The sequence below is a fragment of the Strix uralensis genome, chromosome 2 (assembly GCF_047716275.1).
Source record: "Strix uralensis isolate ZFMK-TIS-50842 chromosome 2, bStrUra1, whole genome shotgun sequence".
NCBI lineage: Eukaryota > Metazoa > Chordata > Aves > Strigiformes > Strigidae > Strix > Strix uralensis.
The window spans coordinates 66,219,194-66,245,310 of record NC_133973.1 but is presented as its reverse complement, the minus strand read 5'-3'; the positions used below and the strand labels follow the sequence as shown (position 1 = coordinate 66,245,310).

Below are 26,117 nucleotides of genomic sequence, written 5' to 3'. Positions count from 1 at the left end.
TGTCACTTTTTTTGATCTGCTTTTAGACAAACACTGAATTTGTGCTCCTTCTAAATTGTCTGTCACTTGCCGTCCTTCAACACGGCTCATCCTTTACCTGCCCCTACTCTGCCACCACCTTGCCATCTAACCTTCTGCTCCTCTGTTGCCTTACTCTCTTTTTCCCAATTTTTTCTTCATTAACCCTCGTTTTTCTGTGTTCTTCCCTCAACTTCCAATTCCTTCTCCACAGCTGCTTCCACATTACTTTGCTCAGTCTTGGCCTGTCTTCTTGATTTCACCACTTCAATTTTGTTCTCACAGTGCTTAGTGCCTTTGGAGAGAGTCCTAACACTGCTAAGCATTCTGGGAGAATGCTAAAGAGTTACTTTAAAGAATAGTTTGGGTTTAAAGATTTATTTATTTCTCAAAAAACCCACTCCTGAACAGAAATGGGAACATATTGGCCTTGGTGCCGACACAGAGTAGGGCAAGCTCATGGCTTTTGTCCAGTGACATCTTCTGCGCAAACTATTCGGGGCTCTACTAGACCCTGTCTGCGTCAGCAGCCACAACATATAATCATGATTAGGAAGGACATTACCTAAGCTTGACAACATTGTTTGGCGACATCGGTAACAACTTACGATTACATAAATGGTGACTTCTAAAGGAAAAACAGGTGTTATGAGACCATTCAGAAAAGACTGGTAGCAGGTGAAAACAAGCGATCCATTTCAGAAGCTGGAAAAAGGTACAGATGTCTTGTATGAAAACACTGGTAAGACTTTAAACGTGTTTATTTAAGAAGAGGTATATATCAAATATTCCCATTTAATGGAAAACCAGTCCATCAAGCGATCATGTTTATTCAGTACCTTCATTTCCTACTTCAACACATTATTTTCCAGTTTTTTTTTTTTTTACGTGGCACTGACCTTCTTACCATTTCTCATCCTTCCGAGCAGAGCTCCCCTCGGTACAACAGCACGGGCGCTTTTTTGTACCTGAACTTTGAGGGGCTTTGTCCTCCCTCCCCCGCGTTGCTGCACACCCCGCTGTGCCCGGCCGGGCCCGGACACCTCCCGCCCACCCTCCTCCTCCTCGCCCGCCTCCCGCCGCTCGGGCGGGCACGCCTGGCCCGGGAACGAGGGCGAGGTGTGCCCCGGAGGGTGGAGCGGTGACCAATTTCAATTCACGCCCGCGTCACTGGCCAAGTTGATGGGCTCGACTTAAAAAACCGCCACCCACCGGTAGGGTTCAGGGCCAAGCCCCGTTCCGGGGTTCGTTCGTACGGGGAGGCCGGTCCGCGGAAGGCTGCAGCGGACACTCTCCGCGCAGGAGGCGCTTTCGGTTAATCCCCCGTCGGCTCCGGTTGCGCGCAGGGGGCCGGCCTGCTCTCCTCCCCCCCTCCCCTGACCCTGCGCCCCCCGACCAGGCCCGGCGCCCCGGGCCGGCCCCTCACCGGCGGAGCGGGCTCGGGCCGGCCGCCGCGGGGGGCGGGGCCGGCGGCGGAGGGGGCGGGGCGCCCCTCGCGGCGCGGCACGGGCCGCTGGCCCCGCCCCCGCCCCGCCTTCCCCTCCCGGCATCCCCCGGGGCGGGGCCGCGCCTGCGCAGCCGGGCGGGCGGGGCGGGGCGGCCCGGCCTCCGCCTCGCCATTAGCCGCGGCGGCGGGCGGGCTCCGCCCGGGGCGGGCAGTGAGCGGCGGGGGCTTACCTGCGCGGCGCGGAGCGGCCGCGGGGCAGAGCTGCGAGGCGCGGAGGCGGCGGGAGCGGCCTCCTCCCGCTCCTCCTGGTCGCGGCGGGCCGCGTCGCGGCGGCGGGCGGCTGGGCCATGGTGCGGCGCGCCCGGCTGGCGCTGGTGGCGGCGGCGCTGGTGGCGCTGGGGGCGCCGGTGGGTCAGGGCGCCCGGGCCCTCGAGTGGTACACGGCGTGGGTGAGCACGGCCTACGTGGAGCCCCTCAGCAACCGCACGGTGCGGGGCAACACAGAGAGCGGCCGCTACGGGGACAGCTCGCCCAAGGAGAGCGCCCAGGGCCTGGTGGGCATCCCCCGCGGCGCCTCGCCCCGGCACATGGAGGGCTGCGCCGCCGACACCGACTACGACGTGCCGCTGCCGCCCGGCGGCCGCGGGCCCCCCGAGGGCGACCCGCCGCCCTGGATCGCTTTGGTGGCCCGCGGCGGCTGCACCTTCAAGGACAAGGTCACCAACGCGGCGCGGAAGCGGGCGGCCGCCGTGGTCATCTACAACGAGGCCCGCTTCGGCAACAGCACTGTCTCCATGTCCCACCTGGGTGAGCGGGGACGGGTCTGGGCGCTCCCCGCGCTGGCGGGGGGGTTTGGGAGGGGGGTGGCTTTGTCTAACGCCGGTCCGTCTCGGTGGCGCCGGAGCGCGGCTCAGCGCGGTGAGGGATGGGATGGGGGGAGGCAGAAATCCCCGTAAAAATGGTACAAAGAGCTGGGGTTTTGTTTCCTTTTTCTTTAAACCGCTTGGGGAAATGCCGGGACCATCCTCTGTCTTCCAAGTTACCGCCCGGGCGTCGGGGAGAGGATGCGGTGGAGCCATCGAAACGGGCAGCCGTGCAGCAGACTGCGGTCGGAGGCGGGGGGGGGACACACACACGGTTTCATTCAGAGCTACCTTTTTGCTTTGTACCCTCTCTGGCAGAATGGCCACAGCGGTGACAGGTAGGCCGCTTTCCGCAGGCCGTCTGGAAACATGCCAGGTATCCTGAAGATGCCTTCTGGTGCCTTTGAAGGCACAGCCGTAGCTCTTTGAAGATAGCTTTTGGTCTGGCTTTATTGTAATAGCTTCATCGTCCTCTCCTGCGCAGGTCTGTAAAGAATGGGAGAGAGGTGTAAGCATCAGGTAATTCTTAAACACTTGCAAATGGGTTAGGAAAACCGAAGCCTAGAGAAGGATGTTGACTTGGCGTGTCTGAGCGTGCTGATGATTGCTAGCCCACAGAAGGGATCTGTGATTTTCTGCTGAGATAAGAACCCAGATGTTCAGTCACTGCAGCCTCTGCTTGGGCTATGACATTAAAGTCTTGCTAGATTTTTATGAGCATGACAACACCAAATGCGTAAATCAAAGAGGGGAAAAAAACCTCAAAACTCTGCTATAAAATCTGTTTGCATATGTAGACTTCAGAGGAACTGGAAGATCTTCAGAGGAGGATACAAAGACAAAGCAAACCAAGTAAGAAATGCTGTAAATGTGTGTTTTGCATGGTCCTGGTACAATGAGTTTGTTAATACCCGGACTGTCATTCTTGGTCGTGAGGAAGGGAAAGACCAGGGACATGGCTGAAGTAGAACCATAAGGCATTTCTAAAGAAAACAAACTCGCTTTCTTTAATATAGTGAGCTGAAAATCTCAGGGAATTGTTGCTTCGTAGCACATACGATGTATCGGGTGGAAGACAAGTCTCTTGGAATACCAAGTGGAACCAACTCGGGGTCTGGAAGCAGGATTACCATTCCCCTTAGCCTGCTGCTTGCTTGGGTAGATCAGCCTGGCCCATCTCTTGTGTTCTTAACCCACTGTGAAAGTGGAGGTGGGGTGATAGGTAAGATGTGCCTTAGATTTTGATGCCATGTGGCAATTAAGGTACTTCGCTGGGTAATAATGCTTTCCTTTTTACCAGCTATCAGTTTCTTGCTGTCTACTTAGTATTGGCCAACCACTACAAGATTTTTTTCCTTCCTGTGGGAATTTTCTCATGTGTCCTCTCTATTCGTCCTTGTAGCCTCTCATAAATATTATTTACTCTTTTGTGGAATCTCTTCCTCCTTTTGTAATTCTGCTTATTTTATCAAATTTTTATGATTTTCTCTTTTCTGCTATCATCTCTGTGCTGCAGAAGACCTTCTTGGGCTTATGCTCAGGTTTGGACTTGCTAGTATAGTTACCTCTATCAGTGGTATGAAGAGGAGTGCTCCCTAACTGCTGGTTGTTTTTTTTTTCTTAAACTGGCAGAATGTTGCTGGTAAAAGCTCTAACTATGTAAAGAGTGTGATTTAGTATAGTATATATACAATAATACGTTTGTACTTATTTATATTGACTTGGTTGGACCTCAGGATGGTTTGGATAAGGCAGGAATATAATAATATATCACAATATAATCACTAGCTCTGCTGGAGTAAAAAATGTGTTTCATGGCTGAAACTTTAAAACATGCAAATGTTTAAATTTTTCAGTGCACTTTGGGAATATAGGGAAGAACTACTGTTAGTGTTTTAAATCTTGGATTTTTTTGAAGGAGGGGAAAAAAGTCTGTGGAAGACAGGCAAGGAAGAATATGGAAGGTAAAGCTGTATTTTACAGGATCCAAGTTTTCCATTCCTGTGAAGGGATTTGTGAACTGACACATGAGGAAACAAGCCCTGCTTCTGGGAGGATTCCTGAGAATAAGTACTCTGAGAAATCTGCGGTGCTGTAACTAAGGAGTGGAGTTATATGCATAAGGAACATCCACTTTTAATGGGTTTGCAATTAGTGGCACTGAAAATGATGTGAGATGGAGCAATGGTTATGGCTGATAGAGGCACAGCCTGAATTACGTGAAGATGATAAATGGATAACTTTTCTGATCTCTAAGTTTCATCTTTTCATTCTTCTTCTGAAAAACCTGGCTTTTGAACTTTCTGGGGTGTGTGTGATGCATGTGTGCTGTTGGTGGTGGTAGTTTTCTTGGTGTTTCGACATATTCCAACTTGAGTAAAAAGAGATTCTTGATTAGGCAAAGTGATTTACTCTAGCTGGTGTCAAAGCATTTGATAAAGGACAAATATTCCAAATACTCTGCAGTTTAGTTATTTTTCATGGGTTCCTTGTAAGCTTCATAAGTGCAGCGAGTAGGATTTTAATTAAAGTTTTGAAACAGGAGAGTCAAGAGTTTGAATATGTAGCCTTGCAATCCTGTCCCTCCTTCCAAAACAAGGTTCTTCAAATATGACTCTACTGATGCCTCATGTTTTTCAGGCCTCTGCTCTCTGCCCAAATGATGTTGTTCCAAATTGTTCTTCGAGGGAACAATAGTGAAACAACTTCATGTGTGGTTGAGGAGGTTTTTTCCTGTGGAAGATACTTATTTTACCTAAATGACTTAAGATGTTGTTCTTCAGTTATTGAATCTGAATAGTATAAACTCAAACTTCAGTTTTACAGGAATACAGACTTTACAAGCAGTCTTAACTCTGTTCTCTTGATGTAATACAGAAGCTTCAAATTCCTTTCCAAAACCAAAATAAGTATTGTATGTAAATATTAGCTGGGAGTGGGTTGGAGAGGAGTCTGGAGAGGCAAGGTGTTAGAGTATTGTGGAGTGCAGACTAAAGAGAGTTAGAGGCTCAGTGCAGGTTGAGAAATTAGAGGGAGGCAGAGGTATATTCCAGTGGAAAGAAAAAAAGGGTCTTTTGATTCTGTATTTTCCTTGTTATACTTCATGCTGGGCATCTAGCCATCTCTGAATCCCCTCGCAAGCTAGGATGTGGTGGTCCTGATCATAAGTTTGATACCTTGAAGACTACGGAATAAAATATGATTGTGCTTGACACACAGGGGGAAGGGAAGAAGGAGGACTGGCTATAGTAGTTCAAGATAGGTCCGGAGTGGAGCTTTGTTGCATGGTTTGTGGATTTAAGGGAAGCTTGGGACTTAACTTGCATATATGACTTTGGCTACGTAAAGAAAATGGTCTGTGATTTGGTGCAGTTTTGCGAAGATACACCCAGCAAGTTCTCTCTTTCATAGTCATGTTTTTTTATGCAGATACATTGAACAAAACAGATGCAAACGACTTTGTACTCATGGTTCTGTAAGCTCTTGCCAGCTCCAGAGCAGCAGAGTTAGGGTTATTTTGCCATGTAGTTCAACCCTTTTGCTACATTGATTTCAGCACTACTCAGGATTCTCAAGTGGTGCGTAACTTCTGTATTACTAATGCTTTCTACCAAAAGCTTCTGGTACTGTACTAGGACAGAACTGAAATCAATGGCTTGCTGAACTCTGATGGTTACTGTATGATATTTGAGCTGCTATGTTGTTATGAAGAAGCAGGAGTAACTTCAAAATGCTTACACCTATTTTATATGTGAGAGTGCGTAGGCGTTTGAAACCCATGTAGAAAGGGGAACGTGTACCAGTGTTGATTCCTTGACTACTTGACTCTTCTGGTTACACATCTTCCTTCTTGAGGCAGGTGAAAACAGAGCATGCACCAGGGATTTGGTGAGATGAGGCTGGGGTAAATAGGTGAGACAAAGATTGTCATCGGATTGTTAGTGTACTGTTATGTGTTCGGTAAAGATCATGAGACATTTGTTTGGACCAGAATCTAAAGAGAACTCTGCACTGGTGAGGCCATACCTTGAGTATTGTGTCCAGTTTTGGGCACCTCAATATGAGAGAGATATCAAGGTGCTGGAGCAAGTGCAAAGCTGGTGAAGGGCCTGGAGAATAAATCCTATGAGGAGCGATTGAAGGAGCTGGGACTGTTTAGTTTGAGGAAGAGAAGGCTGAGGGGAGACCTCGTCACTCTCTACAACTACCTGAAAGGACATTGTAGAGAGGTTGGTGCTGGTCTCTTCTCACAGGTAATTAGTGATAGAACAAGAGTTAATGGCTTTAAACTACAACAGTGGAGGTTCAGACTGGACATCAGGAAAAAATTTTTCATAGAGTGGTCAGACAGTGGAATAGACTGCCCAGGGAGGTGGTGGAGTCACCATCCCTGGATGTGTTTAAGGGTGTTTAGATGAGATGTTGGGGGATATGGTGTAGGGGAGAACTTTGTAGAGTAGGGCTGATGGTTGGACTCAATGATCCCAAGGGTCTTTTCCAACCTGAATGATTCAGTGGAGAAAAAAAAAAAAAGAACATTCAGTGTTAATTGTGGCAATATTCGTAGGGTGCCTATGCTTAAATAGATCTAAGGACTGACCTAAAAGATTCTTACCAAGGTGCTCAGACACTGGGAGCTTTCTGGTATTTCTAATGAGGACGAAGTAGAGTATGTCTGCAGTTGGTTTCCGGATGACAGAAAATTATATTTTTTTATCTGTAGGCATGAATGGGAATAAATATGATAGTTTGGGGTGCCTGGAATCAAGATCTCTGTACTACTTTTTCCTCATCAGGAGAGTGCTGGTTTCCTTTTGCAAGAGAAGACTAGCAGTACTATCACTAAAACTGACCTTGGCACTCTGGCAGGAAACATACCTTTATCTTCAGAGTTGCAAGTTTGCCCTCCTTTCCAGGTATCATGAGGATCTGCCAGCTCTGCTGCTTTATTTGGATGATAATGTTAAAAAAACCAAAAGCATGTACCAAATTTCAAATCTACCCAATTCCACTGAAGCATCAATCAAACCTAGAAAAGAAAGCAAGTTTACTCTAGCAGAGTAAAAGTGTGGTTGGTTATTGCAAAATTAGAATGTTATAGAAAGGTGAAGCCAACAAAACATGCTCTCAGTAGATATGTGTATGTGAGACTTGGAGTTCTTTTATAAATGTGATTTGAGGTTTCTTGAGTTGTGTTGCAGTTGAAGAAGCTGATGGAATGACTCAACAGCATTTCAGTCCTTGAGTAATGTGTTTCAGAGAAGTCTAAAATTAGTGAGGAATGAGTTAAAGCCCTTAGTCTTACAGGCTGCTCAGGGCAACTGCTTCTCTGAGACTGCTCTTGTTCATTTTGTAATAGAGGATTGCAATTATTTTTTTGTTCTTCCTCTCCTGTCTTGTGACCTTCAAGGCTGTCATGTTTAGTTGCATGTATTTTTAATGGCAGGTTCATCACCAAGTTTTTAAAACTGTTAAAATGCTTTTAATGAGCATTTATTTAAAAATGTATGGCATACTTCTGTTCTAAAACTGGAAGGTGTCACAGTGTCTAGGAGCCATTGCACAGAAGTATCCTGTCTTCCATTTCAAGAAAATAACTGGTTGATAGTTGGACATGCTAGTGACAAAACAGAGAAGGGCATTACTGATTGTTGCGGGATTTTAAAATACTTTGTTAGAAATCATGTGGAGAACTAGATAGCTGGATTAAACTGGCTCAGGATTTTGGGACTGAGGAAGAAGCCTTTATTGACTGAAAAATCCAGGCTGTCTCTAATCTTGAAACTTTCTTTTCTTCCCCAAGCCTGAATGAAACCACGTAAATCTTCCCAGCACTCCTTTACTGTTCGCTAGCCATCATTAGGCACCCCTCCTGTTATTTGTAACTCTTACAGTTAATTAAGGACATAGGACCTAATCTCCTGATTTAGGTATGTGGATAACAGTTCTCAGCAATGTGAGATAAATTTCTACCTTCATACATTCTTTTCTTGTTAACTCCCAGGGGGGTTGTGCAAGGTCAGAAAGCAAGGAGTGTTTCACATACTCGCTTCCCTGAGATTCATGAGTCTCTGCTAATGCTTTCATGCTGGTTCAGAGAGGAGAATAATATTAATTAACCAATTCTTAGTATGCTTGGACTTGCGGTATCATGTGGATCAGCAGATTGTTGGTGAGTAGAACTAATTAGTGGAGCGTAGTTGCTTGTGGATTTGTCCTGTTTGTCTTCAGCTTTGTTGCTTTGTGTCTCCTAATGCACCCACTGGGCATGGCAACATGTGCTGGGAGCTGAGTGGGTGCTGCTGGTGAGCTGAGTGGGGTGCCCAAGGGGAGGCACAAGTTGGGCCTCTACCCAGCAGCGTCTTTTTTCTTTGTCTCTCCACACCATTCACAAAACTTCCAGAAGCACAGCCCTATTTGGAAAATCTGCTCTTACGCTGGGTCTGGATCTGACAGATGGGTATAATGGTGCTTACAGTAGGTGACCAGAATTGGGATGGTTGTGTGAGGTGGAGCTGAAAAAGGGTAGCTGGCATTGAGGCAGCAGTCTTATTCAACTAATCACTGGAACCTTCAGTGTTTCATCCACAGCAGACCATCTGCACCTTACGGAGGGAGGAGCTGCTATGTACAGAAGTGAAACTTCTGCAAATTCCCCTTGGCGTGGTAGTGGCCAGGTCAACGAGGTGTCACAGCCAGAATTGTCTCAACTGAAGGAGTTTATTTGTCTGAAATATTTAAAACAACTCCTTGTGTTAGTAGGCAGAGAGGTGGGTGAGTCTGGAATGCTGTTTAGAGTCTTGAAAATCCCTGCTTGATGTAATGTTATAAATTAGGCAACCATGTTTTTTGACATAGCTTCTCAGTAGTGAATCTAACACAGCCGGGAGGGAAAGGTCTTTAAGTCTTCAGTGGGAGGTCTTGTTGCAGGTAGGTAATCTTGTGAATCTAAAAAGGTAGCTGTGACATTACAGCTTTAGCTTTTCAGCTGTGAAAAACCCTCTCTTCTTTCTTCTTCCTTTACTTTCTCTCTGAATCAAACTTAGGTTCACTTTTTCTCAGAGGTAGGAGTGCAAAGTAAGCTATAAAGCCACGACTTACCAAGGGTGTATGGCAGCATTGGTACGCACAAAGTAAGAACTATTCAAATAAAAATAGCATAGACCAGTGAAAAGGTGACATTTTTAACAAGAACATTTGTTGATAATTTATTTTGTAATACTTAGGTTAGATGTTTCTGAGACAATACTGGAGATGCTTCCAGACAAAATGGAGTAAAACTCTAGTCACAGAGGATCTTTGGCTTCTGCTAGTTGGTCTTGGAACTATTGTATCATTTCTGGTGGCAGTACAGTGCTTAAGGGTAGGGTTTTTTTGAATTAGGTGCTTCCTCATATGGATTGAGTACTTTCGAGTTCTAATATGATAGAAAAATCCTTTGTTTCCATGCTCCCAAGAGTCCCAAAGTATTTTTTGACAAGTCCTTGTCATGAGCTCTCATTATGTTTTGAATGTTTAGTATTGATGAATCTTACAATATTTCATAAGAGTTTTTATGAAGTAAATAAAGGGTTCTTTACTAGTAAACTTGATAAAAAGTCTGCTATGCCTGAAAAAACATTCAGGGGTTTTCCTGCAACCTTGCTCGCTGATCTTAACTGAAGAGGCCCAAATTACCCTCAAGCCAGAATACCTAAATTTTTAGTGTGATGACTGACTTTTTTCTTTTTTTCCCATCCAACAGGAACAGGAAATACAGTGGTGATAATGGTTGGCTATCCAAAAGGAATAGAGATACTGGAGCCAGTACGAAGAGGGATTCCAGTAAAAATGACTATTGTTGTGGGCACACGACATGTGCAGGAATATATTAGTGGTCAGTCGGTTGTGTTTGTGGCCATCGCCTTCATCACCATGATGATTATATCGCTCGCTTGGCTCATATTTTACTATATACAACGTTTCCTGTATACAGGATCACAATTTGGAAACCAGGTAATTGGAGATGATGATGCTTTAGAGTATTTACTGTCTTCTCATGTGGAATCAGTTGCCTAACTTTGCTTGTTTATTGAAGCATTCTTGAAGATCTGTGCCTTCTTGCTACTTCACTATCTGTGAATGCTACTCAGTAATGGTTAGTGAAGCTAATAATCAGTGTGCTAATTGGCATTGCAAGTTTGACTAGTTATAATTATTAGATACTTGTATGAAGTTGTGGGAAATATATTTAGCCACTTGTCAACAACGGAGTAAAGGCAGCTTCTTGTGTGATTTGTCACCTAACTTAACTTCCTTCCTTTTGACATTAAAAAATGTGTTCATTCTTTGGTAATTTTCATCCTGAAAGTACTAACTTCCCTAACCAGACTTTTAATGGAAAGAGACCATGGTATATTTTTTCTTAAGACCCACAAGTAGTTAGGGCTAGAATTTTTGGTTCTGAAAGCTTTATGAAAACTACTTTTGATACTTGTAATCCTACCACTCCACTGTAGAGTGCTGAATTGCAGCAGACTAGAAGGAGCTTGTGTGGTGCGATTCAGCTCTCTTGGACTGCCTGAAGTGCTGAGAGTGGTGGGAATACTGGGAAGATCAGGAAGGAATAACTTTGCTCTTTATTTGCCTCTTCTACGTTCCTGTTCTTTGATAGGTTAAAAAAGAGTCAGCTTTACTTTTTTTTCCCCCCCCGGAGGGAAGTACTTCATCATAGACTAATTTAGGTTGGAAGGGACTTCTGGAGGCTGTGTGGTTCAAACCCCCCACACTCAAGAGAGCAACTGAAGTTGTTCAGGACTTAGTCCAGCTGAGTTTTGAAGATATCTTAGGATGGCACTTCCCTGTGCTTTTCAACTCTTGCAGATAGGGCTGATGATGACCATGTAAGGAACCTAAACCCACCATAGTTCTCTACTAACAGTGAAAAAGAAAGTTGCACTTGTTCTTTACAAGCAGTTGTCTCTTTTTTTTTTTCAGCCTCAGTTGAGAACAAAAAAAAACCTGTTTCAAATGACTGCTTATCATGTGGATTTCCCCTGCCTTCTGTTTGAACATGCAGATTCTAGTTTTGGGGGAGGGGGAAGGGGGTTTTTGTTTGCCTTCAGGAGTCTGAGCTCTGATGAGGACTTACAGGACTCTTCTAGGAAAATACTTGATTTCTCAGTAGCTGAGGATAACACATGGGACTTCTGTATTGGGTAAACTTGTGGTCTCCTTGAAACATTGGCTCCCTAGAGTTTTTTTTAACTAATCTTTAAGTCTTAGAACTTAGATTCTGAGAATACTTTAAAGAAAACAAAATTTTTGAGAAATATTTATAGAAAAAGGGGGGGTGTTTCTGTGTTGTAACAGTTGTTTGATGAAGAAAGTTGCTTCTTCCTGTTATGTTGGTTTTGGGATAGTTCATGCTGAGGGAAGTTCAGATGCTTTATAAGTAGTTTTAAGAGCCTTTTTTAGGTTGGATGTATTGTTTACCAGGAATGTGAACCACAAACTTAATGTATTTTGCCACTGGGCTTGTTACTTAAATGCTGCTTAAGTGAAATTGTGTAGCATTAGAAGGTTATGCCATTTTCCTTAATTATTCTTTTAAAATGGCCATTGAAAACAAATTTATAAAACTCTGCAAAGCTTGAAAATGTTGTGAATATCTTGGTCAAGATATATCATTAGAAGTCTTAAAAGAATTTTGGAAACAAAAAGCCACTTTTCTAACCCAAATGTTATTTTGCTTAGCTTATTGACTCCAGTATAATTAAAATAGGGAGTTAAGTATGTCATGCTTTAAAGCAAGCTACTGTGCAGCTGCCAAGTGAAGGTGAAGGTGGGTATCTTAAGATTTATTCTAACATCAGTTTAGCAGTAGAATTTTGGAAAACCTCCTTGCTACTGGAGATGAAACAGGACTGTGCAGAAAACAGAGCTGAAACAGAAGGTGGAATAGACTGCTGCTGCTGGCTGTCCATTTCTCAGAACTTTCAGACTAATTCTTTTTAACACCAAAAAAATTTCCCAATTTTCAATATTATAAGTTTGTGAAATTATATAAATTCTTGTAATTGTTACAGGGAAAAGCTGCCATTACATTTTTTTATTCTTTTATGGTATTTCATCAGCAAGGGTTGCTGCTGGACAGATCAACATCTGTTAATTGGGAGTGTTTAATTTCTCAATTTCTAGCAGTAGCTAGCACTCTGTATTGGAATACAGTACTGCTTTCTTTTCTTGCTTCCCCTCTAAGCATAATTAGGACTGTTACTGTATAGAAGTCCAGTATGGTTTCTCATGTCTGTTAAGCCTTTCTTGTCATCTCCTTTGCATAATGTGTCCTTTCAGTGCAAAGCTTTGTATAGTGTGTGAGACAGTGTTTAACTGAAGGGAAGTATTAATAGCTACAAGCAGCCTTTTGACCTGGTGGCCAGCTGTAGGCTGCCCAGCAGGATTCCACCTTCTCTCAAGCTGGTGCAAAATGTACTCTGTGCTTGCTCATGGGCTTGCCTAACTAGAAGGTCTGGTTATGTGGCTGTTGTTTCAGCTCTGATTGCCTCTAAAGCCTGCATTAGTGTCAGGTTTCCTGTGTGGAAGGCCCTTAATGCAGGCAGTCATGACAACAAGGCTACTACATATGTCAACTTGGTCTGCATAGTTCTGCACCAGTTGAATTCATTGTAAGAGCAGTATGCTCATAGATAATGTTGCTGCTGTGCCCTGAGAAGGCAAAACTTGCAGTTCTTCAATATGTGCTGGTTGGAAGTCATTTGTAAACAAATTAGCTAGGCAAAGATTAATTTTTTAGATGCATTCAGAAGATTTAGTAATTCACGTGGGAAGTATTTAAAAACTTTGAAATGTAACTCTTAAAACTGACTTGTGTACTAATACTTAACATTTTTATTCAAGGGACATAGGAAAGAAACCAAGAAAGCAATCAGCCAGCTTCAGCTGCATACTGTGAAACGTGGAGAAAAGGTAATTTCAATGGCTCTGGTTATTGCTGTATGATTTAAACTGTTGTAATGTCTTTATAGAATTTAAACTAAAATTCTTGCAACATAATTGCAGTGTGACTTACAATTTTAGGCTCATTTTAGGGCCTTTGCTTAGAAGGCAGAATTTAAAACTGAAGAGTCAAATTTGAATTACTTATGAATTGTAAGTCTGTTTTGTTGCAAATAATATTTGGTTATACAGAATGTTGCAGGAGACTACAGGGCTGATACTGTAAAGATGAGGAAACACTATTGTCTTTTCAGCACTTGAAAGCATCAACAAGTGGATTGCAAAATACTTCCTAAGTCCTATTGATTGCACAGTTCTTACAGCTGATGTAATGTTTTGTTTTCTTAAAAGAACATCCATCTTATTGATCAGAAGGCCTTAGAAATCTAAAAAGCTTTGAAAAATGAAACACTTGTATGCCAAAAGATGAAACAATACATTAAGGAGCTGCATAGACTTATTTGAAGCATAAATTTTTTTGAATATATTTCTATGTATTAAAGCTATTCTAAAAATTAAAACGACTTTCAAGAAGTTAGCTTTGACAGCATACGGCCTAAACTCATAGCTGTATTAGAATAACTGAAGTAGAAGAAGACAAAATTTTGAAAGAAAATATTGAGTTTCAGGCAGCTCTGATCCTAGATGCTAAATTAGCTTCTGACTAGGCTTCTGCTGCTACAGAGGCATTTTTTTCCCCCAACCCTTGTCTTATTTGATTAGTTTTTACTTAAGGACTGATTTGCTCCAAGATGAAAACCAAGGATTACTTTTTTTAAATCCATGAATAAAATTGAGGTGAGAAAGGACATTTATGTGTAAGAACTTTAGAAGTTGTGATTCAACAGAAGCTGTTCAGAACAGGTCACATGCTACAGAGAATATGTCCTTCATTTGCTAATCAGTTTTGAAATTAAAAAAGCCAAACTGTCTTTGAACTTGCCTTTTTTCCTCTTATGCATTCAGCATGTTTACATAAGGATTTGTTACTTTTGATTATATTCTAAATTCCATCAAAAAGTAATCTATTTGATGCTGTGAACAGAGGGATATTGATGCTTCTGTTCATACAATGGTGAGATCAGAGATCAAGAAAGATGGAGTTGAACCAAAACTCGTGTAAAACAGTGTCAAAGCATAACATCAGCATAGGAAGAAACAGATTTAAAAGTGTCATGATGAAACCTATGGTGAGAACTGCAAGGAGGATGTCAACTGCTTTTAAGTTGATGTTCAGTAAACCTCTAAAAAGGATTTGTATTGTGACATTTTTGCAGTGGACCAGATAGTTTCTTCCCATTCATATATCCTTGACTAAAATAAATAAAACGGAATTTAAGATGTTATACATTATGCTGGTTGTAAGTGAGAATGCCATGTTAGTTAAGCAAAGTAGAATGAGATAAGGTTAACATTTCTCTATTAAATTAGGTTTTTCTGCTTGGTAAATCATGTTTTCTAATTTGATTTGAATAAGCCTACTATCAGTAAACTTATGTAATTTACTGATGCAGAGGTACTTTCATGAACTAATGCAAATTTATCTAGAAATAGTCCTGTCTATTTCTAAAGTATTCTAAAGTATTTCCTTTCAGCCATTTAAAAGAGTGTATTTCTGTTATTGTGACACAGTACAGGCTTTCATTATCACTTCACTTGGGGTTGAGGTATTTAACTAAAAATATGTCAATATTTTAAAAGTGTATTTGCTGTCATGTAGGTCTTCCCTGAGAAGCTTATGGGATTATTGTAAAATGGACACTCATTTGAGTATGTGCTACATATGGTGTGCTTGGATTTTGCCTCTTGTACGGAATAAAAAAATATTTGTTATAGAATAAATACTTGTTTTAAATTTGCTTATGTAAAAAACAGTCTTAATTTGATTTACTTGGAAATTTAAGGTATTAGTTATGTAAATTGATAGCATGCAAAGGTGGGGAGATCTTGTGTTAAACTTGAAAGTTTCCTTGCAGTACTAATTCATTTGAGTGTTTGTGGTAATGAACTTGAAGTGCTTCAGTAAGCAGTAAACAAAAAAATAATTGTTTTGTGGGGGATGAAAGGGAAGAAGTTTGGCCCACTGTCTGTTCCTCTAATACTTATGTTTTATACAGCCTAATTAACACTGGATTATTTCTCTTGCATCTGGAGATATCCATCATATTTGCACTGCAACTATAAGTGTGGCTTCAAGACGACAGTAGGACCATTAGGAAAGATATTTAACCCTTAGAAAGAAACAAATCGAGGTTGGGAAATACTGCATTTTGACAGTCTCTGGTGTGAGCTGGGAGAGAAGTTTTAAAAACCATCCCAAATTCCATACTTCATTTCTCCTCTGTTAGCTACCAAGGGATATCTGCTAAATGTGGTAGAAAAAAGAAAAAGTGGGGAAGAAGGGGTTTGCTGTATTCAACTCATCCTACTTAAGCACTTGGAAGTCTTTGGGACCATCAGTTAAGAATTAGATTGTGCACTTTCATCTGTGCTGCCCTCTTCTAAAATGTCTTCATTTTATAGTTTTAAACTGAAATTTTACTATGCACTCATGAGCAAAGCCAATGTTTGAGATTTAACAAATTACTTAAGGTACAGCTATTTAAATGAGAAAATCCAGGTTTGGCTGCTTTTAGTATTTGGTATCACTTCATCACATTGCCTCTTGATGGAATCTTGAATTAAATGAGGGAGATATTTTTATTTGCTAAACCATTTTATAAATTTTACAGTCTGTGAAGCTAGCTATTAAAGCTTGTTCTGTAATGAAATATAGATGTAATGCATTTAAATGTGTTGTCATATTTAGGGTTTAGATGTTGATGTGGAAAACTGTGCTGTGTGCATTGAGAACTATAAACTGAAAGACACTGTCCGAATTCTGCCATGCAAGTAAGTTGCCATAATTATTCCTGTCTCTTTAGCATGTTTTCCCTAAGAAATATGTGATGAGCTTTCTGGAAACTCTTCTGAAACTCTGGTGGCAGAGCTGAAGCTGTGCCATTTGTATGGTGTGTTACATGTTGAAGGGCAGTGGGAGACCTTGTAGAGCTTCATATCTATGCAGGAAAATGGAGCAATTGGGAGAAGTGTAGGAGTGAAGTAGAGCTTTCTTAACTTAGAACTGTACACTGTTGAACTGGGAGCTCTGTGGTGTCCTTGTGCTTAGTAACATCTCTTATTTCAGGAAGGTAGCATGAGAGAAGATGGTTCCAGAACTATGTCTGTCCTAGTAAATTAAGCAGTACTTAATTGTCAAGGTTATAAAAGAATGAATTTATTTTTCTAATGTAGTACCTTGCACATCGTTTGAAGGAATAGTGTGTAGCTTTCCTGATAAGTTCTAAAAGGCATTTCTTTTCTTTAGGCACATCTTTCATAGAACGTGCATTGACCCTTGGCTGTTGGACCACCGAACTTGTCCGATGTGTAAACTAGACGTCATCAAAGCTTTGGGATACTGGGTATGTTTCACACTTACTTTAATCTTCAAGGTAGAAGTACAGTGCAGGAGGCAAGGCTTCATGTAATTGCAGAATGAGAGCAGTTGTTACTTGACAAGACTGAAGGAACTGGGCAAAGATGCAAGAGTAACTGAGTGAGAAACAGAAAAATAAGGGAATTTAATGGGTAAGAGCTTAAACAGTGTATCAAGCATCTTACAAATCTTCTGTGTTCTCTTCTGTGATAACCAATTTTCTTCTGTCTTCAGCTGATGATAGTAAGGAAGTTGAAGCAGAGGTGAGGCAATTTGTCCAAGCTGCAAAAATACAACTTCAGTAGATCTAGAGCATATATTTGGTCTTGAGAACTGCAATTCAAAGAAATTACAGTTTTTCTATCTTAAGTGTTTATGTACTTCCATGTATGCCCAGTGTTTTACTCCTGTAAATGAGCCAGTACTTAGAACCTTCCTAAAGAAATTCACCAGAAATTGGTTAAGTAGAGAAAATGATGTGCTCTCATTTCTTTCTGACAGCACCAGAAAAGAGAGATGAAGACACATGCGGTAGGTTACTTGGTCACTGTTGATAAATAGTCTTGAGTTCCACTAAAATACCGTAGGCATGAATGTACCTCTTCTACTGATCTACCGAGATCTTCAGAAAATAGGGGTGTTCCTTGGTTTCAGGGACCTTCCTTTCATAGACTAGGTCTGTGTTTTGACTAGCTTTTCTCTTATTTCATTGCAGAGACTTAGCAGATTTATGGAAGACTTTTATGAATTACTTTGTTTTGTCAAAGGTGACAATACTCATGCCATGTAATACATACATAGCAGATTGCAGTACTTCTGTGTATTGTCAGACTTTACTCAAGAGTTGCAATCTTTTTGTTATGTGAAATAGCTATTATTACTTTAATATTATGTTAGCAGCTTATTTTTTGCTCACTTTCAATTCTTGGAGTTGATGTAACTTGTGTTACATGCATCCTTTTGTATACTGGCTGAAAACTGAAATACTAGACCTTCAGAACACCTATTCCCTGAATTCATGCTGTTGCAGAGGATACTGATACCAAGCCTAACCAGGAGGAGTAATACCTCTTCTACTTATTAGGCAAAATGAATGTTGGAAAGCAGATTGAATGGGATTATATTAAATACAGAAGCCCAGTTCTTTTTTCTAATGGAATAATGGGGGAAATGTGTCCTGCTTATGCATCAATCGTTCAAGTCCCACTGAAGCTAATAATGTGGGAAATCATTCAGGTTTTTTTCTAGCTTAGTTTTCAGCCTGATCCAGGTTGCCCAATCTAGTTTGTAGAGTGATTGTGTGAATTTAGTGATGTGAGGAAAAAAAGTGTGAAGAGCAAGGCAGCTTCTTTCAGCAGTGTGCTTGCTGAGTGACATACTGCAGACAAGAATGTGCAGTCTTATTATAGAAATCTGCTAAACTGTCTGCAAAGAGGCTGAAGGCTCAACCAGTTTTATGGAGAACAGATACTTGAGATGCTTCAAAATTTTTAAAGGCTAAAAGTAGAAAGAAGGCACTGAGTCCTATTACCTGGCTTTTCTTTTGTAAAGAGTGGACTTCAGTGGTCTAGTTCTGCATTATGCTGTTTCTTAAGAGAAAAATAACTTGCAGTTCTGCATGTCTGATTTAGTAGAGCATTGTTAAATCTTAAAGTTTTGGTGCTTAAACTCGCCTAAGTTTTGGAAACCAAAATCATGAATGCCCCCTGCCCACACATGCAGAGATTGGTATCACATGTGTCTTAACATGTGCTCAATTGTAGCAGTTCTATAGCTTATTAAAATTCAGTACATTTTAAAATATGCTGCTTTGGTACTAATGAAAGAATCAGCCTAGAATTTCCTAAATCTTAAGATGGGCCTTTGCTAATTGTTTGAGGAGAGGAAAAATACTCATTATGAAGCCCACAGAATAGCTACTTGTACTGCAGTATACTTGCTTACGTATAAATAATGTCAGTTTATCAATGGCAGTGGCTTAGTGAAGGTAGTCTGTTTAATTTTAGGAACAGAACTGTGCATGTAGGACTTGGAATTAACTTGCAGAATGGATCAGAAATAGCTCATGTTATACAATAGGTGAAATAAATTTCTTTGCCTGTGCTGCAGATGTTTTGTTCCTGCAAAGTGACAAGCCATCACATTTGCAATTTTGGAACAGACTTAAAGTTAGGCTGGAGGTAGAGTAGGAGGGAAACTTGTTCTGATGTCAAATCTTTGCTCACCCCAGTAAAAGAAGTCTAAGCTTGTCCAACTACTATCATGGAAAAACAGAGGCTTCCACAAAATCATAAAGGATCAGTAGGTTTGCTCAGTGAAGAGTTTGTATGTGCTGAGCCTGCTCCTAACCCCAGACTGCTGCAATACTGCTGCTACAGCGTTGAAATACTCCATCCAAAAGGCTGTGTTGATGACTCCTGTTGCTGCTCTTGGCTTTGGGGTGGCTTTTCTTTTGCTTGGCTTTGTTTCTTTGCAGTCAGACAATAACATTGAAAGTAGACACTGCTCAACACCACTCATGAGTGCGCAGGTAATAGGCAAAAAAAAATGGTCTTTTTTCCAATAAGGTTACAAAGTGGTAACATGGAGGAATGTTGATGCCTAGTGGTAGACAAAAGTGTCAGTTAAATATATTTAATTTTGAAGGGGGACCCTGAAGATGTACTTGAAGTTCCAATCCCTGAATCAATAAGTGGCAGTGTTTCAGTCGGAAGTCTGAGTATTGCTCTACAAGATGACGACAGAAATGAAGTAAGCGAATTGTCAGCTTCCTCCACCAATGAATCTGTATTGCAGTGTACCAGTTTAAAAGAGGATGCAGGTGAAACCACAGCATTACTTGGTAAGTAATGATTTAATTTATCATTTGACAATCCTTAACACCATTCATTGCATTCGAAGACACCATTCTCTTAACTTATAAGTATATATGAATATGAAATTTGTTGCCAGAGTTTGGATTAATGTAACAAAACATATTAAAATGGTAAATGAACAAACAATTTTTTTCTTCTAATTCCTGACTTCTAGATGTGGATGTCAGTAATAACCGGCATGGAGAACATCTATCTAATGGAAATTCCCACTGAACTGCTTCATGGAAGATATCTTGAATAGACTGTTGAAGAACTATTATTTTTTATTTAATTAGTATGGACTTTTGTCTAGTTAATGGAAAAAATAACAATGTAAATTATTTTACCTTTCAAACTTTTCTAGCTGGTGTTCCAAAAGGGCTAATAATTAAGAATTTTATACACAGGAGGATTTTATAAAATCTCCTCTGGATGTCTCATCCTAAAAGAAGATGCAATAACCCTTTTTCTGTAAGCATTGTTACAATGTCATTGTGTTCCAGAGGGCTGTAACAAAGATGAAGACTAGGCAGTGAAAACAATGTAGAATGTCTAACGGATAAATATTTTGGATGCACTATTTACATTCAGTATGTACACATGGAGAACACTTACAAGACTGCAGCTATTAAAATGTTCTGAAAGTTCTGATCTGTTGTAATTGGAGATGGATATTCTTAGAAAAGATATAATCTAACCTTGAAGGAATCAAATAACTTCATGGATAAGTTGCATATCCTTTTTTTGTAATGAAAAAATCACTAGTTGCAACTTTCCTTACATGTAACAAATACTAATTTGATCTTGTAATGTGTTCTACTCAGAGTGGATGCTGAGAGAAAAGAGTTTCTCCATCTTGCTAGCTTTTTATACTGAATTTGGCAGTAATAGGTTGTGCTACGTGGTCTTCACGTGCTGAGCATGTAGACTTATTTAGGTATATGCACACTGGTTACCTCTTTCAATCTTAAACTCAGTAGAACAGAGGTAAAGGGCTAATTACGGCTAAAATATATATTTATTAGTCTATTTATAAGAATTTACTTAATTCCTTCTTACTCCTGTTCCCATCCTGTCCCACTTCGTTATGTACAGATTGAAACTGTTTCTTAGGATCTACAAAGGTTGGGTTTTGGTTTTTCTTTTTTTTCCTTTGCATAGAGATGCTGGAATTCTTCTCTTAGATATTCCACATTAGGAGTTTTGACTGGGTTTGCCATTAGCTTCTATTCCTTTCTTTTAGATTAGCAGTAATGTGCCTTATAGTAAAACACTTAAGAAACCTGAAGCATCTGAGAGTAAATATAAACCCTGGCATCTCCCATTATGACCTCTTATTCAAATATTTATATACTGTAAGTGGTATAAGGAATTGCTAAACTGTTTTGTAAAGAAATATGTATATTTAAAACACTACTTAAGAGTGTTAAGTGAATTGTTTAGGATTTTAGCATTGTCATGTTACAAATAATATGCTACATTCCTCAATTTTCTTTTGTAAAGCTGTTACTACAGGTTGCTTAAAACAGTGTCTTTTACTAGACATTTGTTTTAGAGTGCATTTTGTTTTTAAAATGTATATTTGGAATGTTTTTAAGAAAATATGCAATTCTTTTTCTAACTTATATTGAGCTTCAATAGAAGCAATAACTTTTTTTAATTTTGGAATGAATGTTCCAGAAATGACAGAGGTTTCAGCTGGGGAAATATAATCTAAACTTCTACATTGCAGAGCAGATGTTTCACCCTAAATTTCCTTCCAAAAATTCCTATTAATGCCTACTTCACAAAAAAAAAAATCTGCCTCTTCCCTGTAGGAGTGTAACTTTTAGGTTTACTGGAAAATTGTCAGGTTGTAGTTCTGATGTCACCAGCAGGTGCAAGTTTTTGTGATGCCTTTATCTTACAAGAAGCACATGAGAATGGAATATGACTGACCAACCATCTCCAAAACTGAACAAATAAAAAAACCAACCCACATCTGAACCAAACAATGTATAGGGACATTTATGTCTCCAAAAGAAGCTTATCAACATTTCCAGAACTGCCTTTTTAACTATCTCTTCAATATTAAAAACTAAGTCTTCTCCCTCTTCCTTAACACAAAACTGAACATTGATGTAGTAATTGTTGAGAGGGTTTAAACTCTAGCTCAAGGAGGAACGAAAAGGCGTTGTCAAGAGAAGTCTTGTCAGTCTGTGGATTGTGTCTTGCTGATACCTGCAGCGCAATATTCATGCTGGAGAGGAGAAATGTGGTAAGTACTTCAGCTTTTATGTAGTACCGATAAAACCAAAAGCTTTTCTTAAGAATTAACGCTGAGACCTGGCAGAAGGCTGGAAGAAAAGCTAAAGGACCTGCAAATTGAAAAGTGTGTTTATAAAATCTGAAGTGTACTGACTTAGAAAAATATCCAAGTATGAAGATTCCTGGGGTAGGTTTTTAATGCTGGCACTATACCTGTTTAATTTCAGCCTTTCACAAGAGTAGTTGGTTTGTGCATAGTTCATCTCTGATATGGTTGGCTCTCATAAGGTCAGCTGTGCTGCTGAGGAATGATGACAAAAAAAGGCCGAATTGCAGTGCCTCCAGCAAGCAGTTTGCTCTCCTTGGAAGCACAATGACAAAAATTATCTGAAGCGAATCATTAGTCTGACCTCAGTCAAAAAGCTGATGCATGTTAGTAAAAAGTTGATAAAAAGTACAGGACAGGAAAGAGACAATCTAGGGAGCTTAAAACAGTAGCAAGAGAGGATTAGAAACATGAAGCATATGACCTACTGTGAAAATTATGTATTAGATGAGCTGAGTAAACAGGTGTAGGCAGTGATTGGTAAGTACAGGTTCCCAGACTTTGCTGATCTGGACCTACTATGCTGGATCAAACTGGTATTTCTAGTTTCTAGCACTTTACCTACCAAACACTTACATGAAGGTCAGAACTAATGAATGTGTTTTTCCTCCACCATGAATGTTATTGCAGGATAGGTGCTTTGTGACTCCCTTCCCTACCATTTGGAGAATCTTTAATCTGCCTCTTCTGCTTAGGCCATGCCCTGCCTAGTGTGGGAGCTGAAGCTCTATGTGTTGTGGGTTCCTTCTGCCCCACCCCCCCACCCTGATCTTTTTTTTCTTCTGCCTTTGTCAGATTTTGCTGTAATCAGGCAGAGGGTTTCTCATTAGAGGCATTCATATGGTATGATTATACAAAGCTAAAGCACAGTGCCCACAGGAATTGGACAGCCCGGCAATGGTGATGTTGAATAAATCTATTGGGGAGAATTCCTAGCAGGACTAGGAGATGTTACTGCTGTAGAACAAGTTTGTTAGTATTGTGTTCATTAGTATGGCTTTGTTAGTTCTGGTGTTACTGTTAGGGAGAAAATTTTTTTAAAGTTCAAGTGATTTTTAAAAAAGAGCTATGAACATGTCAAAATGGACTGGTGTTTACAGCAACAGCTAGAGGCCCATCTGTTCAGAAATTTTAGTTTATTAATAATAGTCTACAAATGCCAAATTGGAAAAGAAATTTGATAGTAAATAACTGTTTAAACTAGCTTCGGCTTTCAGACTTTATAGCAAGCAAAAAGGAACTGTAGATGTTTCAGATCTAAATGCATGTTAATAGTGAGTTTACCTGCAGTACGAATTTAACTAGAAAATTTGGATTTTCTTTTACTAATGACCCCTGGAATGGATTCTTCTTTGGCTCTAAGCAATGCTTGGAGGGGATTCTTTGCATGTACTAGAGAAGTTTGATTAGGTAGCAGTAACTCTTTCACCCTGCTGTTCACCCCCCTCCCCCTGAGTATGGGAATGCAGTCCAGTAACCTGTTGCCAGTAATTAGTGCTGAACTCTGGAGGTGTGCCAGAGGAGTTGTAGGATAATTTAACTACAGTGAGAATGCTTTTAATCTGTGCTGATTTAATAAATTGGGCACTGGTATATTCCTGCCAAAGCTGGGCTGTTATACTTTGGGAGTTCCGGTCCTGTGCCAGGGTGTAACCAGCACGGAGAAACACCATTGCAACAAACATGCAAAGACTTTTTTTAATTGCTTCTTGATTCAGGAGTGGTCATCCAGGTTTTCTGCCTGGCCTGCTAAGCTTTCAGTAAGACTCTCGAGTAGTAGAAGACTAGCCAGTAGTTTGCAGAGAGGAGTGCAGCAAGTGTATAGCAACAGTTACCCCCTGTCGTGGTGTTCAGAGGATGTCGATCGAGGCAGAGGCAGTATCTACACTTGCAGGTTTTGATCAGCTTTGATCAGAAGCTGTTGGTTTTACATTATGATGGCAACAGATAGGACATAACAGGTTGGGCTGATTATTTAGCTGCCCCATAAAAGCAGATTTCTATCTAGACATGCAACTACTGCCAGCAATACCAACTGTACTTTGAAGTATACACCAGTAGGTTAAGAGCAGCATTCTGAACTTGTGGAATATTTTTTCAGTTGTTGCCACCAACACCTGGGATGTTGATGTGTAAAACTCAGAACTCTTGCTCAACAGAGCCTTTAGCACCCTGAATCAAGCCAGTAATGATGATACTGTGGCAATGGTTAGGAGGGTGTTTGGGGTTTTTGTTTGCTTTTGAGGTGGTTTTTTTTGCTTTGGGGGTTTTTTGGAGCAGAGAGGTTGCATGTGTAGTTTTCACGGGTTTGATTTTCAGCACTTGGCAGTGAATGCAGTGTTTCTGTGCTGGATGAAAATACTGAGATAAGTAAGAACGTACTGACTCTGCAGCTCTGCAAAGGGAACTGGAACTGAAATTTAGTAGGGGAGTCAGCTGGAAATACCTCATCAGGTTAACCTGGAGGGAATGAAGTTCTTGGTGTTGGCTGTTGGGTGAATCACATTGTGTTGGCAGCTTGACAAGAGACTGTTCTGGTCCGTATGTCTCCCTTCAGCCACCCGGCTGGGTGAGACATTGCACAGTGGCTTGAACCAATTTAATAGCTTGCTGTTAGAAGAAGAGATAGTGGTCCTCTCTGGTTTTCCTTTTCTGCTCTGTTTACTTTGCTCTGTCTCACATTCAGATTAAGACTATGCAATGAAGTAATTCAACTTAAGTGGCAGAAAATTAAATTTATCAAAGCTGTATTTTGTCAAGCTAGGAAACTGGATATCGTTACTGTGCAATTAACTGAGTTTTAGAGCTGGCTAAGACAATGAGGGGTTGGGGTAGAGGAGGGAAGAGCAAGACTCTCCCCTTGGGTAAGTTAGAGATGCAGTTTTATAACAGGACTGTGGTGAGTTACAATTCCTAAAATGGAAGATGGCAGCAGCTTTTTTTAACCAGAATGGCTGTAAAAATTGTAACATGTCTTCTGTCCTTGAGACTTCTCATTACTAGATGTGTTCTTTTCTCTCATAGGTGATACATGAAGATTTGGGAATTGGAACTGTAGATTAAACATGCACAAATCAAGCTGAAGGCTTTTGTTTTTGTTCAGTATGGGTCCTGATCTCTCTCCTCAGATATCCTGCTGTATTGCAAAACTTGATTTGAGAAAGTTTTACAAGTAGAATGTCTCTATAATTGCATGTGTTTGTGTGAAGAATGCATTGCCTGGAAACTGTCCATTATACTTCCACTGGACCTGAAGCTACTTTTCACCATCTGAAACATGGTAATGATACTGCATTTTTAAATGAGCTTATCCTTCTTAATTCAGAAGAGCAAAATAATTTGAGTTTCCATCATTTTGTTAGTCTGAAGCTTAAGTCCAAAACTTTGAAGCCAGTTACTTCTATGATAAGTGTAACTGCAGAGAACCGTTTGAACTTGCTAGTCTGTCAACAGCTGTTAACAATCAACTGTCTCTTATGGTAACCTTGTACTAAACTTGGTTGTGTTCTTCGGATTAAGCACTGGGCTGTGTCTTTTCCATTGTGTATGTACAACTGTAAGAATGTCAAGTTATGCATTGTTGTTGTAACTTAATGGTTAAAAGCTCAAATTCCATAATAAATTATACAGACCTTTTAAAAAGCAATGTCTGAGAAGCTTGAGGGTTTTGTTTTCTTTGCTACACTTATGTAAGGATGTGAGACACTCAGCACTAGCATAGCACAAAGCAAGCTTAACTTCATGAGATCCTTTCAGTGTGTTGTGGTTTTCCCAATGTAGCTAGTACCTGGGTGTGGTGGGTTAAACTTGGCTGGCAGCTAGATGTCCACCCATCTGCTCTCATTCTTTCCTTGTCCTGCTGAGGAGGGGGAAAGTAACATGGAAAAACTCGTGGGTCAACATAAGAAACAGTTACCAGTTGCCATCACAGGCAAAACAGACTTGACTTGATGAAAATTAAAACTAATTTACTGCCATTTAAAAATAGAGTAGGTTAGTGAAAAACAAAGACAAAACTAAAACTACCCTTTTTCCTACTTTTCCTCTATTCCTGACTCTTCCCTGTGAGTGGTGGCAGGGGGATGGGGAAGGAAGGTTGTGGTCA

General features: G+C 40.7%; 1 protein-coding gene and 1 non-coding gene across 3 annotated transcripts; both read left to right on the top strand.

The window, feature by feature from the left end:
* The first annotated feature begins 1,697 nt into the window (after positions 1–1,697).
* Positions 1,698–25,658, top strand: RNF149 (ring finger protein 149). Of its 2 annotated transcripts, XM_074859072.1 has the most exons (9): positions 1,698–2,272; positions 10,073–10,323; positions 13,228–13,296; positions 16,136–16,218; positions 16,694–16,790; positions 17,306–17,335; positions 19,451–19,646; positions 19,835–21,916; positions 25,037–25,658. In XM_074859072.1, the coding sequence occupies exons 1-8, from the start codon at positions 1,813–1,815 to the stop codon at positions 19,891–19,893; spliced, it is 1,245 nt and encodes a 414-aa protein (XP_074715173.1). In that variant the 5' UTR covers positions 1,698–1,812; the 3' UTR covers positions 19,894–21,916; positions 25,037–25,658. The 2 variants fall into 2 exon arrangements, with proteins under 2 accessions (XP_074715173.1, XP_074715175.1); XM_074859074.1 differs by lacking the exon at positions 17,306–17,335 and having other exon boundaries at positions 1,794–2,272.
* LOC141940338 (small nucleolar RNA SNORD89) lies at positions 22,207–22,322 on the top strand. The gene has a single exon (XR_012627965.1). It is a non-coding gene; the product is annotated as a small nucleolar RNA SNORD89 (small nucleolar RNA).
* Positions 25,659–26,117: the final 459 nt, after the last annotated feature.

What these genes read in the sequence shown, in the direction of transcription:
- RNF149 (XM_074859072.1), top strand. Translation starts at nt 1,813, where the DNA reads ATGGTGCGGCGCGCCCGGCTGGCGCTGGTGGCGGCGGCGCTGGTGGCG. An exon ending in TGTCTCCATGTCCCACCTGG is followed by an intron (nt 2,273 to 10,072) that starts GTGAGCGGGGAC and finishes CCCATCCAACAG; the next exon opens with GAACAGGAAATACAGTGGTG. An exon ending in GTCCGAATTCTGCCATGCAA is followed by an intron (nt 16,219 to 16,693) that starts GTAAGTTGCCAT and finishes TCTTTTCTTTAG; the next exon opens with GCACATCTTTCATAGAACGT.